Genomic DNA, 21,340 nt, shown 5'->3' with positions numbered 1-21,340 from the left:
CTCCTCAGCAAATGTTGTAACATGGCTTTAAGTCTGATTCTGACACCACATCGTAGCGCAATGCGAAGCTGAGATGCTTTTATAACATCGCAGCATCATGCGATGAAATTAAAATGTACATTTCAATTTCATCACACGATGCTGCAATGTTTTAAAAGCATGTGGGGTCTGCATCCCCTTTTATGGTAATTCTGCCGACCTTGATTTTCCAGCAGCCAATCACAAGAGTGCACACGACTGTAATATCGCAGCGTGATTCTATAAAGTTGAACCAAATCGAACTCCATCGCAGACCGAAATTTCCACCATGCGATGAGAATTTTCACCGCTGAGCTCGTAAGAACCTGGCTCAGATTTCAGTTTTTATAGCATTGCATCGCGCTGAGATGTGGAGTCAGAATCGGACTTTACACACCACATTTTGTACAAAACATTCATTAAAGAATAAAAGTTTTTTCTTTCCTCAAGACTGGCTCAATTCTGATGCACTTGGCATTCTATGAATCAAAATTACTTCTCTCAAACTCATCTGGCTAGAATCATGTGAGAATTGCAAGCAGAACAGACTGATTTCTGAAGATTCAACATCTTGGAAATCGAGTTTATGAGAATCTGTGTCTCACAAGAATTGATTCGCTGATACTTGTTGAATTTGAATCCCTGTCTAGGACTGGCTAAATGCCATTTGACTAACCACCCTGACATTCAGTCATCAGGACTAGGCAGCCAAGCCCCGGAGCCAAGCGTGGCAGGCAATGAGTATGAAATCACACCTGCATACCTTTTCATTTTCTCCTCTTTCTTTCCTTCTTAATTTCTCATTTTCTTCTCTCCTATCTTATATCTTTCCAATTCCTTCCCTCTATGCTTTCTACCACTCTATGCATTGTAGGCCAATGTGAAGAAGTGCATTGGCTTTGGCTACCAAGTTAGACCATTTGATCGGCAAACAGCAAGGTGTTATCTTAAAATTCCTCCACATACATAAATGTGCAACCTCTTGACATTGCAAATCACATTGCCTTTGTCACACCAAATGCAATCAAACAACTAATGACTTTACTCAACTTTTAATTCCCTCCAAAACTCAATACACTCACTGATCATTTAAATAAAAAACCTGACCCAGTAAAGCCTTTTTCATCTTATAATTCCTCACAAAATCTTTATAAGGATTACTTGATACCTAATCTGAAACAAACCATACCGCTTAAATAAAGCCATTAACCAAAGCTAATGGAATTGAACTTCAATAATGCAGCTACCTGCTTTACATTAGCCACATCCCACACACAAGAAATGGGGCATCGGCTCATTGCATTGAAACATTATTTTGATAAACACCAAATTTGCTTACACTTTGAGGAACTGTTTGTCCTACCATTGGCACACCGGCACACTTGGATTTTTGAAAACAGGCTTTTTCAATGGGAATTGGCCAATTTCACAAGGGTTTAACAGTTTCTCTGACAAAGTCATTTTCATGACTGCATTGCATATCATATTTAGCCTGAATTAAAACAGATTTGATAATGATATGCAATTGTCAAATTTTGTGAAAATATTTTACTTTTGGGAGATATTGTTATTTGCCTAATACACAAAAAAAGTGCTGTCACAAATGATTTACTAACAGCTGAAATTTCAAAACTTGACCAATTTTACACTAACAAATGGTACCATATAAACTCTTATTAAACGCCCGGGGTGACATTTTTGAACCAGGGGCGTTTATTAGAGGTCTTGAAATGACAACGACAAGGTAAGCTTATCATAACGATATTACAAACTATGAACTTAGGATCAACAACTTCCGGTTCACTTCCAGGTTTTGCGATGTCATTTACTGCATATTGCAGCTATTACCGATCACGTGCGGATCAATGTAAGCTTACTTGCACAAGATAGCATGGAAATTTTGGCATTGTATGGCCGAAAATGATTGCTGGAAAATTGATAGGGTGTGTAAGGGAGTGTTTAATAGAGTAAATTACGGTATATTCAAATTATTTTTCAAGGAAATACATGTAACTGGTAATTTCCTTTTCAAGGGAATTTTTATTATACCTGTTTTGAATCATATTGTATGGATAAGTAGGGCAAAACATGTTGAAAACATACATTGAAAACAAATAGAGCATGAAATAATAACCAAAATACATCATCTGAAATAAATTGGGCTCAATCTTGCATGAGGTGTTCTAATACTTGAACATTCATTTTAAAAAGTAGGGTATTAGAGTTTTTTTGTAAATCCTTGCATTTTTGTAAGCCGGTATTAAGGGTGCATTATACCAAATCACTACGCAAAGAGTGCAATGGTATATTTGAAGACCAAATTAAAAAGACTAGTTTGCATCTGACGTCAGAGCCAAGGCGCGATGTGATTGGTTACTGACCCGTGCAGTACAGCAGTTTTGGTCTGGTTGACAGGAAGTCATACGCAACTAGTCTTATTATTTCGGTCTTTAATTATAAAGAGTTCCAGTAAAAGGCATGTATGGAGACAATTTACGCGTCCTTTCGGACCTAGATTTTGATACTATTGGAATGCTCTGATCTAAGGCAGATAGTTCCTGATCAATGAAGTAGATTTGAATTTTTTTTTAATTGATATTACAAGAAAAGTAGGCCATGCAATGATACAAGTGTCAGAGGCAGATTTGCAAGTTTTAACTTTTTTAAGTTTTAACTTTTAAGTTTTAACATTTCAAAATGCTCAAAATTGTGTTGTTGGCTTTCAGAATTTTTAGTAAAAATTGAACCTATGAAGATCAAATATTGGTTGATAATTAATACATTGACAGCAAAAGTATGTGAAAAATATTGTCAATCAGAGAAGATAATTTTGGCTTTTTACTGGCAAGTTTATTTGGTGGTCTACAACAATAGAGGGTTATGAATATGCAAAACACCCCTATAAACCCCAAATGTGGAGTTTTCAGCCATGGAGTTTCATTACCTTGGAGTTAAATCTGGGAGTTTTACACAAACAAGTACATAATCGACTATGTTTACTGTATGGGCAAGGCGTCGTCGAATCGGGTGGGGACAGGGGACACATCCCCTCACTTTTCAAAGTGGGGGGGACACAATATCAAATGTCCCCCCCACATTTTGGTCCCCACCCCCCAAAAAAAAAAAAGGAAAAGGAGAGAAGAGAAAGGAGAAAAGGAGAAAACGAGAAGAGAAAGAGAGAAAAAGAGAAGAGAAAAGGGAGAAAAAGAGAAGAAAAAATGTTAAATTGCACGTAATTGAGTAGGCCCCCATCAGTATCACTGTCCATACCTAAAAATCCGCACAGCCGGGTCGATCGTAAGTATAATATATTATAGGCTTGTGATTATTTTGGGCAAATTGCTTGAAGGCGGGTCCACTGCCCAAAAGCCTGTACTGCGGGCCCGTCGATATGCAGGGCCCGTGACATTTTATCACCAAAGTCAGTTTTAAGACGGACTCAATGCTGACTTCAACATCAATTCATGCATGCTTTAGTAATAATTCCGAATCTCAAAGTAAAATTTTGCAAATTGAGTTCGGTCCCTTTTTTGGTTTGTTTTTATGATAACAGTGTAAAAATTATGCACCAAATGACTTCAATTGGACCTTCATTTTGCAAAATTTTCCAACGCCTGAGGGCGGAACATCCCCCTCATACACCTCCCCTCGTATACATAAACAAGTGGTCCTTTTTTCTGTTTTAGTGAAGACTTGTCCACAAGTTATATAGGCCGTCATTTCACAGTTTTTCAGCTGTTTCAAGCTAAAATTTTACACAATAATAGTGCCAAAATGGTCCACCAAATGGCTTCAATTAGGTCTTCATTTTGCAAAAGTTTCTTACTTCTGAGGGGGGCACATCCCCCCTCAGACACCCCCCTACGTCGCGCCGAAGTATCAATTACTAATAATTTTCATTGTGTCCCCCCCACTTTCAAAAATGGATTTACGCCCCTGTGTATGGGGGTCTTTGTATCACAAAATGAGGGGTGTTATATCCCATCTACGGCTCAAAGACACAGTTTTTTAAGCTTACCCAACCATGGAGCTCCACAGTTGGATCAGGCTTGACAGTTGGCATATGTTTGTAGCAATGTAAATATAAATATAAAATATACATGTACAAAACTCCAGTTTGAATGCCCACACACCCCCATACATACCCACATACATACATGCACTTGTAGCTTTCGTAAACTCCAAATACAAATGTAATCAAACTTTAAAAAGACTATGTGACCAAACAAAAATCCTCAATGCACTAAGGTAAGTAACTGCAAACATAAGATGCGAACACACATATGGGCATGGAAAGCTTGGCTGGCCAAGGAACTGCACCCCATGGGGTGCTATCCCGTGCACATATATAGCACCTAAGGGGTCCATGGTTCAAAACTGTCTGTTTTCCCCTTCTTCTTCGTTCCTTCTTTGCTTCCCCCTTGCCAAAAAGCACCTGCGATGTTTCATGTAGGGTTAAAACAAAAATGTTAGTGTTACTACTCAACCATGTTATCTATTCAGATTGCCTCTCTCAGAAGTCTCTCCAATTAACCTTCCACTTCCAACCATTCTGTTATTCTTTACTCAAAATGCTGAAATATTAAATCAATACTGACTATTTAAGCCAAAATAACAAGATAAAGTGAAGTTTAACATGGAGTTCTACGGGGACTTGATGTCTGAATACAAAATTATGTCTAAATTGCACTGTTAACCTGACAAGTACAACAAATTTGGCTGATTCCATTTAGGGGAAAGTTGTGGCATGTGTGAACATTTTAATACAAAAATATGCCAAAACTCTGGTTTGAAAACAATTAACCAATATCATATTATAAGATCATACATTATGGCTTTATGTTTACTAAAACCTGCCTTCGTGTACAGCAACCCACAAACCTGAATGTTTTACAACTACTGATTTGATCATTGTCAAACTCTTACAGAATTTTCTCCATCACCAATTTAGTATAAATTTGAACAAATCTGGGTGAAGCATTCTCCACACTGAACCACCAACCTTCCTTTTCTTTGCAGCAGCTCTGCGGCAACATGGGCCAGAATGCCTTACATTACCTTCACTGGTAGATTGTAGTACTGTTTGGCTTGTACAATCATCATCATCTTGAACGCTTGGCTTCTTCACTACCGGCATGACAAGTCAGTAGCTGCACAGAGTGATCAATGATCCCAAACGACCAGGTTTGTGTAAAGAATGCGTACGAACACACCAAATGCTACAATTGCAATGAATGCAAAATCTGATACTGTATAAACCAGAAATGTATAGTTTCTGTCACAAGTAGTGGGAGTACATAAATCACTAAATTGCAGAACTTTTCAAAGCATGTCTAGACTGCAATGACTGAATGCAATCACTGCAAAATTAGTTCTGGGTTCAAATGTAGTACACAAGTTTCTCTGCTCATCTCTTTTTTAGTTTTTTGACCTCCATTGCATGCTTGATTTCTCTGCCAACAAGTCTTTTCTCTTTTTTCCAAATTTACCTGGAGGATTGATTCATCTGTCTAAGCGGTAAGTTCAATGAAAGGCCAATAGGCTTGGATTATACAAAAGTCACGCATATATAAGCACCTCCCACCTAACTAAACTCAAGGGCCTAAGCTACTTTTCTTTTTACAGACCACTGCACTGCCTAAAGACTTGGAGACTGACAATCTAGAGACTTTATTCACTATAATCATGACAATACCCATCATCTCAATCAACAACTTTCTCTTCAAGTCCTTACTCATGTAATATCTTTTCTTCATTCATAAATGCTACAAGGATAAACAAAATACTGTAGGTGTTGTCATCAGAAGGTGCAAGGAAGTGAAACAGGGCACATCACCTTGCAAACATGAACGCATTTTAACCTTGCATGATTGTTTGCATTTTGAGTGCTTTGGCGAAAACAATTAAAAACTAGTTAAAATTAGTTTCACTTGAATTGTACCAATCTCTTGTTTCTTTTAGATGTATTATCATTTTAACTGTCAAGCATGACTCTGTTGGTGAACAGGTTCCCAATACAATGGCATAGCCAGGGGTAAGGGGCGGCCGAGTGCAGTGCCCCCGCTCTGACAAAAAATCAAAAGAGACAACACAACTACCTCCTACTACCAAACCGAGAAGATATATTTTATTTGCCCTTCCCCGCACCCAAAACCCGGTTATGCCCCTGTCCCAACAGCTAATGATCTGTGGTTTTAAGTTCCACATCAAAACAAACTATGGTGGTACTCCCTATAAATCATACAGGTTGTAGAAAACAAAAATTGTGAATTTAGAAAACAGTATTAGACAAACATGTCACTGATTGGTTATATTGAATTTTACTTAGAGGGCAAGGTAATTTCTTATTTAAAAGCTACTACATTTTAAGCTTTGTTTCAACAAGAGCACCAATGGTGCTGTAGCTCAATTGTTACTTGATGTATACATTGTAGGCATGTGATTGGAACTATTGTGTTATTAGCATCACGGTTTTGTATAACACATTTTATAAGTTTATTATCGGTTACCATACAACATAGTTAGTGCCTAGTGGCATTTACTAGGTAGAGCTCTTTGAAATACAGCTTTCCAGAAAAATACTTGGACAGAGCCCCGCTGTCTGACCAGGGATATGAGACTGGTCTGAGAGCCCCCATTTAAGGAACAGTCAGAAGGAACGAAGTCCATACGAGGATTTTTCAAAGAAATGCATGAAAGGGTTGAAGTAAAAGTGTCAACTTTACAGGCTGATAATTTGAAAACTAAGCCACCTGCATACATTATGAATTTATGCTCTTATAGTGGAAACATGCAGGGAAATGGTTTTCAACATTTCCGTACCAAAAAAATAGCGGGTAAAAAAAGCGTGCAACGGCGTGTCTTCTGTGGAAACAGGCTGTATGATAGCTGTTGGTATTGTCCACGTATAGAACAGAAAATTATATAACGTTTTGTTAGAAAATATAATAAATGATCACAATTTGCAGGTAGTTCATAGACCTGTAATTGGCCTTGACTTTTTAAAAATCCATAATCCATAAAGGAAGGACCATTTTTTCTGCTTTGGGACCTGTCAACCTCTTCTTTTCAGGAACTTATGATGTATGTTTCTCCATACAACAATTAGCTAATGCTATACCTATTATTTTTCAAATCATTTATCAACCATCCATTTTATAAACCATCCATCATAGCATGTAAAGCTTAAACCATGAAATAATCATTTTGGTGACTTTTCAACTGAGGCATAGTAAAGCAAAGACTTGAGACGGAAGAACTCAGACTTTGACAATGTACACCTGACAAATGAACTACATTAAGGGGGTACTACACCCCTACCCAATTTTGTGCCTATTTTTGCAGTTTTCTCCAAAATTATAGCGCATTGGGGACAAGTAAGATATGTATATTATAGGGCAAGGACTACAACTACTGCACTGGAAATTTTATTTCAGCACAGACAACAGTTGTGGAGTTACAGTCAAAAATGAGGAAAACCAATATTTGATCAATAAATCAATAACTACTTGCTTTGAGTTGCTGAATTTTCAGTACAGTAGTTGTAGTCCTTGCCCTATAATATACATATCTAACTTGTCACCAATGTGTTATAATCTTTTAGAAAAATGCAAAAATAGGCACAACATTTGCCATGGGTGTAGTACCCCCTTAAATTAACAATTCTCTGTAAATTTCCAAGGGGGCGAAATTGTCAATTTATCCTGCTGCCTTGCTGCCAGAATGACTTCACCTCGTCAACACTTCATACATGTGCAAACATAATAATGCTGAAGATAATACTAAATTGGATCAAAATGGGTTAAAAAAAATAAAATAGGATCATCCCATTGTGACTTGCACTCCAAAATTTGCCAAAGTTGAATTGCAATACAACATGCAAAGTGGGGTTCAAAAATCAAAATTGCGATACAATTTTTACTAATAAATTATAATATTCCAATTTTCAAACAACATTATCATTTGCTGATGCAAGTTAGAATAGCTATTTAGAGGCCTTATTATTTCACTTAAAAGCCATAACCCTGGAGAACATCAACAATCTCAAACCCTGTGTGGCTCTACTGGATGGAGTAGGGCCAAGCCACACAACACAAAGCCTGGACACCTCCACCTCCAACCCAACCACATCTGGGGTGTTAGGGATGGAGAATGAAAATGCATAAACATTTGAGCACTTGTTTCAGATCTATACATGCTCAATCAGGGACAGCACCAAGGGAGAATGGAATTTAAAGGAGAAACTGTGGGGAGGGGGGCAAAGCTCAAGTTGTGGAGAAATGCCTACTTAGCAACATCAATAGAAAACTTTTATGTAGGAGAATGTACTTTACTATGCATGGATCATTCCAAAGTTTTCTTCAAAGTTGTGATCATGTCTGGATAACAGAGGTATCTAGACAATTGAGGGCGAAATAACTGAGGTTGGACTGTATCCATGCAACATGCCCAGATGATATTTCCTAAAAATTTGTACATGTAGGAAAAATTCAAATTCATAATCTGAGAATGTCTGTTTAAAACCAATTATTTACTCCCTGCACCCTACACACATTTTTCAGGAGCTACATGTTTAATAGCTGTAAGTGTACTGTGTAATACATACCTTTGTTTGCTAAAGACCAATAATATTACATTTGTCACATTACAAGAGGACAAGTGTTTGCCAATTGAAGAAAGGAAAGTGAAAACATCCAACTTGTTTAAATTGGCTTGACACACAAAATTAAGCTAATGTCAATACAACTGAGAGGCTTTTGCAATAATAAACAAACCAGTGGAGGGAGTCACATTCCTCTGGTATTCCTGACACTGATGGGTGTGCTCAATACTCAATTACTCATCAATCCTGGCTACAGCGCATTTTCATCCCTCCAGAAACATCTAAAATAAATGATTTCTAAATGAAAAACAGAGCCCTAAAGCCCGATCCTGACTCCACATCGCGGCGCGATGCGATACTGCGATGCTATAAAAACTGTAATCTGAGCCAGGTTTTTACGAGCTCAGCGGTGAAAATTCTCATCGCGCGGTGGAAATTTTGGTCATGAAAAAGTTGAACAATGTTCAACTTTTTATTTTGATATCGCAGCCGTACACGCGTCTGATTGGCTGCTGGAAAATCAAGGTCGGTAGAATGACCTTAAAAGGAGATGCAGACCCCACATGCTTTTAAAACAAATGTACATTTTAATTTCATCGTGCGTTTCATCGCAGCATCGCATCGCGCTGCGAAGTGGTGTCAGGATCGGGCTTAACTCATGGGTGTCTGCAAAAGGTATTCCAATCTACAAGCCCCTGTAATATGTGGTGAATGCACCCCCGAAGGGAGCCCAATTGCCTTTTATACCCCAAGACTTTGCTTTTGGTGCCCAGCCCACTACCAAAAGTAACCCATGCAATATTGCCTAGGTGCCCTACTAAGACCATAGTCTATTAAGGTGCCCTAGATTGCCTATGATTGGATGCCCTTCCAAATCCAAATTCTGCATTTTAAGGGATGGTCACCACCCTGCTCTTTCTTGGAAGAGCTGTCACTCTGAATCACCAATGGACACTGGCTCAAGGTCTTCCCTAGCTTCTAAATGTTACCATGGTTACTGGAATTTCTTTTCATATTATCATGCATGCACCACAATCACCATCCCCCATTCATATATGAACATACATGTAAAGGTTGTGAATGTTTGTAAACACAATTATTGCTATTCAATATGCATTCTACTTTCCTCTAAATTTATGTGCATATTTTGGCACTCTAGGTCTGGCCCTCTGGTACATGTAGGAATTTTTGTTTTACTCTCAAATCAGGTACGGTACACAAATGATTAAATGTACACAAAGCATAAGACACAGCTTTCAGCAGTTTGGTCCAACTGTCTGTCCAGGAAACATTGCCGGGCCAGGCAGTACATGTATATTGCCTGCATATGCAACATGCATATTTTGTCTGTTAGGTTTTGTTTGTCTACTATGTACACAGTGATTTTCATCACTCCAGTGTACTCTTGTACTGTTTTCCTGACACCTCGGTGGGTTCTGGAATTGGCAATTTTTGGCCATATAACTTTGGCACTCGGCACCGAACTTTGCCTGTTTTTAGGCCTATATTGGTTGTTTGGTTTTTGTCTACTTATGTGCTCTATGATTTTCATGACTTGTTCTATAGTACACTTTTTCTTCTAATGCCTATTTTGTTCCCCCACTTCGTACTGCCTAGTCTGTATTTTACTTGTTCCCCCACGTCAAGTTGGTGTACCTTGCTTTTTTCTTTCCAGTTGTTCATATATTCAAGGTATCCTCTTGTATCATTTATTGATCCTTGATGTGTTTTGTGTCCTCGTCCGTTGGATTCACCATTACCTACTTTTTATGCAACATATACTTTGCTGGCAGACTGTTTTTGGACATTTATTTTAAATATGCAAATTACCTTTGTTTTAATTAAAATTTAAAATTGATGAAAAATACCACTGATTGTACATCCATTGATAACAGAGAGATTGTGATGTTCCATACGTACAGTCTGTCCACATAAAAGCAAAAACAAAATCTATGGCATCAGGGGTCAATGCTTTGTGTCACACGCATTGCATGTTAAAAAAACGCGACATGTAAAGAGCGCAGTGCGCTCGACAAGTACAAATCGCGCAGCAGTTAGCGCGCAAAAGAAGCATAACACACGCATTACACTGAAATAATTATTCTCATACCTCCAGTTTCCGAGGTCTATTTACTTTGTACTTCCATGTGGACAGACTGTACACAGTCCTTTGTGGACCATGCGTTTACAGCGTTCAAAATGTGAAGACATATTGCTAGTCTCGGTTCCAAGCTGGATTGTGCTAAAGAGAACGAAGACTAACATCTGATCTGGTCACAAGAGGGTGAAGCACTTGAAATTTAGTAGTGACGGGGTCTTGTCTGCTTCAATACAGCATGCTTTTGATTTTGACTAATTAATTGTATTTCAGTGCTTCCCAAATATTATAGTTGCCACAAAACAAATCCAATCCATATATCATGACTTTACTTTCAAACACAATCAACCTAAGTCATATATGCACAGAATTGATGGTCGGGCCAGTGTCACCCCACATTTAGCGTTACATTTTGTAGGGTTAAAGGATGCGCTATTTGAAATAGAGTGTTGCATTTCATGTTATGTGTTGTCAATTGAAGCAAAATTGTGTCATTCCAAAAACTGTAGAGTTCAACAATGAACTCCACTGTAAATATGTTGCTTTCAATAACTTGTAGGCCTAATTAAGTGATATTTTTAAAAGGTTTTTGGCCTTATATATTCTTTTCAGTCTCAGCACATTATATGTAGGCCTGCATTTCTTATACCACCTGTTTTCAATGGGATAACCTCAATGCATAGACTGTAGAAAAACTTTCTATGCTCAATGTCAACTGCCAGCATTTGTATTATTACCTTGCTTTCAACAGCCGAAATTAAACATTATGTACTTTATGAACTTTATGTATTAAAGTTATGTACTTTTTTTGTTATAAAAATGTCACATTTTTGCTTTAGATTTGCATGGATGTTTGCCACAAGTTCAATTTATTAGCACATTTCAATGCTTGTTAACATTTAGATTACTTTCAGTGGCGTAGTGTGGGCATCATATGGGGGGGGGTCACCGACCATGATTGGGGGGAACTGGGTCTGATTGGGGGAGCACAAGCCATTTTTCGGCAATTTTCCTTTGAAATATTTTAGAATTTCAGATAGATCGATTGGGGCATGCGCCCCTATGATGCTACGCCACTGATTACTTGTGTTTTCTGTTTCAACAGCAAATCACCGATTGTCCTAGACCATTTCTTTTATTAATTGGCCCTTTATATAATATAAACAGGAAGTTGTACAAGACAGTAGAATAAACTATATTGATCTTAATGATCTATCTAATTCTTTAATTGCTGAATAGGCCTATAGTACAGCAGACAATTAAAAAACATTAAAAATGTTTGGCCCATGGTTGTTAAATCAAAATAGCAAAACTGCCAAGACCCATAAAGCTATAATAAATTACAAATTAATGATGCAGCTCTCCGAGGTGACAAGACCTGATTCCAAACCATTTAGAATTTTCATATTATCATAAGACTGCTATTCTGCCATATGCACACCATATTTTGTCTACAATAATACAAAATAACCCTGATATGAATGTGATTTAGCATTTACAATTACAGCACTCTTTTCAATGCCTTTCACAATGTTTTTGTCACTGTATAGAAAAAATTATATTGAATTTTTTGTTGTGTGTATGTTGAGCCCATGAGTTAGAGACCCAGTACAGCACATGAATGTTCTGGGCACATTAGTATGTGACAAATCCTACATGTAGAACTTTTTTTATGTTTCTGTGTTTTTTTTTTTACAGGCCTTGTAAAAATAATAAATGAAAAAAAACCTGATATCGAGTAAAAACTAAAATCATAGACAGCTATTAAATGAATATCACATGCATCAGTATAAAATCATTTCCATGGCATTAATCATTCATAACTGATACAAATTATGTGTAATTCCATTATCATTACGCAAACATTCTTCACAATAGTATCATTGCCTTCTAACCATGACCAAATCTTTGTCCAGATAGTTTTTAGCTATTTTAAATATGTCATGAATTGTTACTGAAGTCAAGGCCAATAGCTTTAACTCCATACAACAACTTGTACAACAATACCAAGTTCAAACCACAAACTACTACTTCAATTCACCTGTACTGATTACACTACACACAAATTTGGACATTGACATAAACCAAAAACAGTTGGGACAATGCACCAAAATATACAACTCAATGCCCAGGAATGTTATATACCAATCAACCAACTGCAAGCTATGCTTGGCTGTTTATTACCAATACAGAAGGACTATGCTAATTTTTACAGCTGGCTGCCTTTTCACTACCATTTTAGCGTCTTTTCAGTCATGGCATCAATTCAACACAACACAACACAACATGATGCTGGCTCACTTAAAAACCCAGCCTAAAACCCAGAAATGAAACATGAGAACAACAAGTGGTAGGAAGAAAGTGAAATTCCATCATGTCATAATTGGATAGTGGATAGTCTACCAAAAAGAGATACATACCTTGGATAGCGTCCTTAACATCCTGATGACAACTTGATTTCACTATTCCATGAAAAGTTGAGACCAGTCAATGGCCCAAAAATGTTTTGGTCTGCTACTTATTTTAGTTTCTCTTGGGTGATTTAGTAGAAGTAGTAGTAGTGCACACAACAAAGCGAAAATAAAAGGTTTTAAGGGTCAAACTCATGCTATTCTGTCAGCACTGATTTGACACTGGAACTTCTGCATCAGTTCACAGGATAATCACTGATAAATAAACTCCTCTGGCCCTGTGTAGGTGCAGTGCATGTACATATTGCATACCAGAACTCAAAATGCACTGCCACTATGGCACAGGTCCTTGGCACCCAGAGCGTACAAATGACCTTGGGCCAAAAAAGCAATCTGATTAGAGGAATTTCAGATACTAAACACCCCTCTCAGGGGAAACATGTGGAGTATTAAAAGTCAGTGGTTTATTGTAAACTTCTTATCAGTGGAGTATTCCACTATTAACATAGGGGAAACACACAAACATACTTATTATCCAATTAGATTTGATGTGTAAATAGTACTGAGAGGGTGTAAAACAATAAACAAGTGATGATCATAGGTGATAAAGAGAAGTAATTTGTGCAAATAAAAACATAAGATCACACTTTTTTACATTTTCATTTCCTTTCTGTAGTACTAGTAGCATATAGCCTAGGCTACATCATGTGAGCACCACGGCATCATAAAACATCATACATGTATGATAACCTAGGGACCTTTCACAAACACTTGTTAGGGGGGCCTGATGCAAAAAGGGGGGCCTGAAAAATTTTGACTCTCCTAAAAAATGACCACAAATTTTCCTGGGAAAATTGAGGTTATATGCTTTTCTATGGGGTTGACCCATAATTTTCATGTCAAAAAGGGGGGCCCTGAAATGTTTGAGGTCTGTAAAGGGGGGCGAAAAATTTTCGCGATAAAATTGTATGCATAACACTTTATCCCGGACATAGACCTTGATAAATATAGGCCCTAGAACTTCAGGTATTTTTTTGCTCCAGGATTCTCAAATTTTTTCAAAGGGATTTTTTTGAACAAAACGCCCACGTAATATTTTTAAAGGGATTTTATAAAACAGTAATTTTGCGGGTAATTTTGCCAACAAAATAGATTTCAATTTTGATATGAAGAGTTCAGGTGCAAAAGCAACAAAACAAAACCTCTGACCGACCCAGATTGAGATTCTCTGTTTGAGAGTGGGTTTTTTTGTTGCTGTGTGCATGTAAAATCAGCATTTTTTGGCCAAAAGTGGATTGAATTTGATGGAAATTGTTGTATGCAAAAAGTCTTTATTTTGACTGAAATGAACTAAGCTACATTTGTAGGTTAGGAAGGAAAAAAATCACACAAAAATTGCTGTAAATTTACATATTTTAGTGATTTTTAGAGTTCTTTGCTTTACAAAAAAAAAAGCAAATGCTCGATCGATCCTCATGACAAGGCCATCCACCTGTAGTCTTTGGCCAAACATAAAGTTAACCGGAAGGATATACTTGATTGTGATTGGTCAGTTGATTTTGACTAACATCGATGGTTTACTATAGTAACATCGACCCAGCAACATTTTGTCGAATTCAAAGTCAACTTTTGCAGTGTACATTTGTAAACAAACACATAATTAGGGGCTGTGCAATAATTATGATCCCTGGGGGAGGGTAAAATTGGGGGGCAAGCGATTTTTGGCGGGCCGAGGGGGGGCAAGCAAATTTTGGCGAGCCGTTTGAAAATTTTAACACCCCGAATGTAAATGCATAGTGAGCAAAGTTCAAAAGATGTCAAATCATGGTCCCATAGAACATGTTGCCTTCAGTCACCTTGGCGGTATTATTTTTTTGAAATTTTAACTTCCGAGCAGTTTTGCATTTTCTGATATTTTTTTATATCAAGCATATCTGGGCATAAACAGCTGAAATGTAGTAGATAACGCTGACGAAATTTCAGCCAGGCACAAGTGACCTGGTGAAGGGGGTTGCCGTAGATAGCTGGTCAGGGTATTTTTACAGGACAGGCAAGTACAAGTGTAGCCAACAATCGGGCGTTACCCTGATCGGAACCAACTGTAACAAGGTCTTTTATCATGGATCATCTGGCCCGCCATTACCAGATGAACCACAGGGAGAGCGGACAATTTTTTTTTGGGGGGGGTCCTGTGGAGAATTGAACCCGGGACCTCTCGCACCAAAGGCAAGTGTGCCACGCTGCTCCGACTTTGCGGGGTTTTGTACAAAATGACCGGGGATGATCGGAAAGTTGATTCGTGCAATCAAGAGAGGTTGTAAAAGTCAAATTCACTTTTTTTTTAACATGTTATGTTCTCTGCTTGTGTAAACACCCTGTCAGAAAATAATTTATGCTAATCCTTGGTCGCAACTGAATTTGACATCAAATTTGAAGTCAAATTTTCTCTGTGTAAATGGGGTCTATGCCATACTTGCCAGAAATTATGTTTGTTCCTCTAGCAGAAGAATAGGCCTACATTCTATATTTTGCATATGCCTCAAATTTTCAAAACAGGTTTTATTAATGTTGGTAAAAAAAAATCATAATTTTGTGACTAAACTTATTATGTGACACAATTTGACACACAGGGCATAGAAAAAGGCAGTAACGCGGGAACACAGTTCCCAGAAAATGTTAAGAAGTGGCAGAAAATAAATGAAGTGACTGGCAAATTGCACATTATTTTCTAATTTTCATGTGTAATTGTCAATTTGAGTTCTCTAATGCTCATATTGGTGGCTCAAAATGCTATTTTTATACCACAGCAAGGATCAGGTTACCTTTAATAGTGACTAGCGGGTACCCGCTAGATGAGTAAATGGGAGCGGTTAGTAAACTGGATCGGTTAGTATAAACGATGGAAATGGTAATCATGTCAATTGGTATCGCTTTTAACAGCTCAATTATTACGCGGTTAGTGATGTTGTAGGCCTACCATTTGTTGCCTCTACTTTGCAAACGAAGTTCTTTCTTTCTTACTTTCCCGTTCTTTCTTTCTTGCTTTCCCGTTCTTTCTTTCTTGCTTTCCCGTTCTTTCTTTCTTGCTTTCCCTCCCTTTCTTTCTTGCTTTCCCTCCCTTTTTGTTGCCTCTACTTTGCAAACGACGTACTTTCTTTCTTACTTTCCCGTTCTTTCTTTCTTGCTTTCCCGTTCTTTCTTTCTTGCTTTCCCGTTCTTTCTTTCTTGCTTTCCCTCCCTTTCTTTCTTGCTTTCCCTCCCTTTCTTTCTTGCTTTCCCTCCCTTTCTTTCTTGCTTTCCCTCACTTTCTTTCTTGCTTTCCCTTTCTTTCTTTCTTTCTTTCTTTCTTTCTTTCCCTTTCTTTCTATCTTTCTTTCTTTCTTTCCCTCTTTCTTTCTTTCTTTCTTTCTTTCTTTCTTTCCCTCTTTCCTTCACTTTTTTACTTATTTTTTCTTTGTCTTTCCTTTTTTCTTTCAGTTTCTCTCTTTCCTGCGTTCAATTTCTCTTTCTGTTTCTTGCTTGTTCACTTTCTTTCTCTCTCTCTCTCTCTCTCTTCTTTCTTTCTTTCTTTCTGTCTGTCTATTTCTTCTTTGTTTTCGTTTCTCTCTCCCTTTCTCTTTCTTGCTTTCCCGTTGTTTCTTTTTCTTTCTTTCTTTCTCAGTCTTTCTTTCTTTCGTTCTTTCCCTCTTTCTTTCCCTCTTTCCTTCCCTCTTTCCTTACTTTTTTCCTTCCTTCCTTCTTCTTTCTTTACATCTAGGCATAAATCCCGGGATGAGTAATAAATTCCTCAATATTTCGATAAGGGGCATGATCTACTGAATCACCTCCATGTTGACGCATGTGGGTTCTTTTATTTCTTTCGTTCGTTTTTTTTTTATATGTGTTTCTGTTTCATCAAGTAGGCCTATAGCAACATTGGGTTTCAAGAAGGTTGAGTTACATAGCGTAACTTTCGGTGTTGGGGTGGGTATAATCCCCCCAATGTTTTGATAAGGTCAATGGTCCGTACAATCACCCCAAGTTCACACATGTATACTAGATGTGGGTTTCTGACAAAATTAACCTCATTTTTGGACAAACTAAAAAGAGCCAATTTTTGCGGCCTTCGTGCAAATTTGTTCCACTTTTGCACAATATAATTCACCAGTAGGCCTAATTAGCTTGCCATAAATTATTCTGTCGCCAAGATGCTGGCTTCACTGTAGGCCTATTGCAAGAAATTGATTTAAACGGACCCATCCCCATGCCATGTCAAGAGAAATCTACGCCATTGTTAATGTTGCCAAAAGATGCGGATTCACTATTAATATGCCTACTTCAAGAAATGTTTTCATCCCTCCCTAATGTCAAAAAGAAATCTACGCCACGGATATTTAGCGGTTGCGGTTTTATACCATGCTATAATCTGCTAATAATGTCCCACACTCCCCATCGAAATTCATCACAACATGACAAACGAATAAACTCAAATTACTTTCCAATACCGTATATATGCCTAGGCCTACCTTGAATTTAAAATCTTGAAAGTCATCACAAAAGAAGTTTCCGAAAGTCATAATTTGCATAAACGAATGCAGTTGATTTATTATTATAGCCGTTATGTTACCATGCCGCATAATGCCCACTCTCCGTCGAAAGTCACCACGAACGGATAAACTAATATCACTTTCAAAATTATTAGATCACTTGGACCATTTATTTTCAAAATACGTAACTTAAAACCACCTTTGTCTCAGCCATTAATTTGTTAGTTCCGTCTAAGAGATGTGATATTTTCCGTCTTAGATGAAACTGGAAGTTTTGTTACCATTAGCGGCGTCGGGGAAGTCGCCACGACCTGTGCGTAAGCCGCGTATAGCAACGCAGCAACGGACCGTAAATAAGCGGGCCACCATTGGTTGATCTACGAATAAATCCAAATAATTATTTGTATTTATTAATTTATCTATCTATCTATGCATTTACCATTCATCTGGAAATGCTAGAACTTATTTATTTATCTATTTATTAATTTATAATTTATCTATAATCTCGGAGATGATACCGATGAATCGATCAGTTCCTCTTCAAAGTATCGATTATCGGCAAGTTCCTCTTTAATAGTATAGATAAACACACTGTTGAAAATGGCAGAAATTTCATGATTTGCTGAAATTTGGTCAATAGTTCCCAGAAAGGAAAAATTATTCCTATGCTCTGTTGATACAAGCAAGCCAGAGGACGGAAAGGAGACAATAATTTGAGTTATCATCATCAATTTTCCCCAGTCCCCGCACTCCATGTATCCACGGGTACTCTTGCTAGTTGAAAATTTTGCGAAAATTCAATTTTGCCGCCCCTTCCTCAACAGCCCGAAAAGGTTGACCCAATTTTTTTCCGGTGGTTTGAAAAAGAGAAGAGCAAAAAAAAAAAAAAAAGAGGATTATAAGCACTAGCACCCTAAAAGCAACACATTTTTTCTAAATTTTTTATACTTTTCAAATTTTTCCGCCTTTTTTTTTTCTTTACTAATTCTTTTTGCAGCCTTCTTCTTCCACCGCCCTTCATTTGCATTTGCCGCCTTCTTCTTCTTCTTCCCCTTCGTTTTGGCTGCCCCTGCTTTTACCGGGGGTGGCACCCCAAAGCCCCCAAAAATACGTGCATGATATACATGTACAATGCAAAAAAACGGACCGTGGGCCAGTGTCCTGCATTATACCATAAGACGTGTTTCCGTCAGATATGTTAGATATGTCATTTGCATTTTAACGAGAAAAAGGGCATTATTGAAGGGCAAAAAATTAGCGAAATCGCACAAAATAGGGTGTTTATAAGCCTGAAAACTTCTCAAAATGAGATGCAAAAGGGAATGTTTTCAAAGTTTGCTGACGAGCATAAGTACCCGCAGATACACAGAGTGCGGGGACCGGGCAATTTCCACAGGCTATCTCTATACATCCTTGCATACTTGATTGCAAACTGAGTTGTGAGTTCATTTTTCTTATGTATTTTATTTAGTGTAGAACCGATCACCTTTTTTTCTGAATCGGCCGATCTCCGATCCTTTTTGTTTTTGATCGGCCGATCCGATTCAGATTTCCGATTCATACATTCAGTAATCACGGCCAGCCGTGAAACTGTGTTCAAAATACCGCATGCCGATGCACGCAATATGTTTGCTGTTCACGAAAGTGCAACACATAATTAGCTTCCCTAACTTACCTGCACACATGCATGTAAATTTTTGGATGCGAAGCATTCAGAAGAAATAACATATTCCGATTTTGTTTTGAGATGCACAAAAATGAAAAATTAAATTATAAATGTTCCACTAGCACTATAGTATTTTAATATGTGTAAGCACATTTTCGTCAGTCCATATCGGGGAAATCCCTTCGCCCGGGAGGGTCTCTGCAATTGATCAAATAACACTACCCCTGCCCTGATGACGTCACTCAAACATAGTCGATTGTGGGCTTCGCCGGCTTCGGCAATGCTCGGAAAACTCGCGTGGAATTATTTATACCTTCATTCATTCATGAAATCATCGGTAATGCTCTTAACTTTGATCAAATGTTTGTAAGTATTTGTTTGTAATTGAAAATATAAGATGGAACTACCTGTTTTTTGAAAAAATTATTGCTGAATATTGTTTTATTATGAAAGCATTGGATCGGTTTGTTAGATCGGTGAAAGTAACAAATTTTTACCGATTCAGATTCAGATCCGATAAGCTTAAAATCGGCCCGATTCAGAACCTCCCGATCTGATCGGTTCTTCACTAATTTTATTGTTTTGCTCCATCTTTTTGCCTGTTTCATAAACAACAAATATCTTTTAAAATAAAATTTTTCTTTGAATCAGTGTTTTAAATCAACCCCTATGAACATTTAACATAACACGCATTGCCAGAGAACACTATTTTCAGGGTGTTTTATCCGACATATATATTGAGTGGTCTCACGGCTTCCCTAGGGCTAATGTTGGAACAATATCAACTACAATTGATAATAGAAAAATTACAGATGAAACCATCCTCAATCCAGGTGCACTTCATACAATAATTATACTCTAACCATAGACTAATCAATACCGGGAAAACATCGAGTCACATGAGCTTGTAATTAAATGCTGGTAGCTGTAAAAGCTCATCCCTGAATTCTACCATTATATTCATGCAGCTAACAGTCCCATCACCAATAAAGTCACACGTAGATATCTTAATAATAATACTCCTAATGACGGGAAAAGTATTAATAACAAATAATTTGTATTCTTACAGATGTACCTACCAATCACTATGTAACCCCACCGAGCGTGCAGTCGCTTATTTTCCTTTAGATTCTACACATCTTGTTAACTCTCTGTGTGTGTTGAGAAATACCAATGGCAAGCAGCCATGCTTTAAAAAAAAGTTGATGCGAACTTTAGATAGCGATAGATGTAGGATGCTAAGGGACAGGTCAATGTTTATTTATATACCTCTGTACATGGGTGTCAATACTGGGTCAAAACCGATAAATCGGCAGTACTTGGAATTGAAAAATCTGCAAAAATAAATCTCTAAACTACTCCTTTCTATTCATAAATCAAAAGCAGACCTAAGTTTCATTCTGGAAAATATGACAATCAAATCATGTGAACTTTTTTTACATCAATTTCAATAAAGCCTGTGTGTTTTCTATGAGTAAGGTTAACTACGTTACGGGAAACAAAGTTACCATTAGATTGAAAGGAGTACTGCAAGCTCTTTTATTGACAATGCCAAAACAATTAATGCCAAAAAGCTCCAAAACTAATTGTTTTGGCATAAAAAACAATGTGTGTGACACGATTTTTTCCAAGTACTGCCAATTTATCGGTTTTGACCCTACTGGGGGAATTAGCCACTTGTTTGTTCTTTTCAGGCACTCTTTGGCAATTGAGGCCAACTGCCTCCACACTTTTCAAGATAGATTGATGCCGCTGCCTCTTTTTTTCAGGCAAAATCGAGAAACAACAGCTTATTAAAACTTCATTAAATATGCTAGCCCCTTATCTGACATATTATTCTATTAAAACAGGGAAAAAGTGTTCACAGAATTGGGACACCCCACCCATCAACTGATTGGACTGGTAAATGATGCCTCTATAAATATTGAAATCATAGAGGATTGGCCAAAGTTCATTTTGACTTTTGCCAGGGATCCCAAACTGTCAATAATTGCAGGCTGACAGATGGGACAACAAACT

The 21,340-nt window shown here is 37.6% G+C and overlaps 1 protein-coding gene across 4 annotated transcripts in view; it reads right to left on the bottom strand.

The window, feature by feature from the left end:
- The window catches only part of LOC140155989 (uncharacterized), a 46,578-nt gene extending 26,074 nt beyond the window's left edge, over nt 1-20,504 (bottom strand). Inside the window, exon 1 of one of the 4 annotated variants that reach the window (XR_011859449.1) lies at nt 20,401-20,504. Coding sequence is in view for 3 of the 4 variants with exons in the window: in XM_072179041.1 (XP_072035142.1) it covers nt 5,021-5,155 (135 nt within the window). In the remaining variant the exon portion in view is untranslated. Of the gene's footprint in view, nt 1-5,020; nt 5,211-13,138; nt 13,484-20,400 lie in introns of those variants that run through there. The other 3 variants (XM_072179044.1, XM_072179041.1, XM_072179042.1) reach the window with 3 other exon arrangements.
- Between the last annotated feature and the right edge of the window lie 836 nt (nt 20,505-21,340).

This window comes from Amphiura filiformis, chromosome 6 (assembly GCF_039555335.1).
Source record: "Amphiura filiformis chromosome 6, Afil_fr2py, whole genome shotgun sequence".
Taxonomy (NCBI): Eukaryota; Metazoa; Echinodermata; class Ophiuroidea; order Amphilepidida; family Amphiuridae; genus Amphiura; species Amphiura filiformis.
This window is presented reverse-complemented; position numbering and strand designations above follow the sequence as displayed.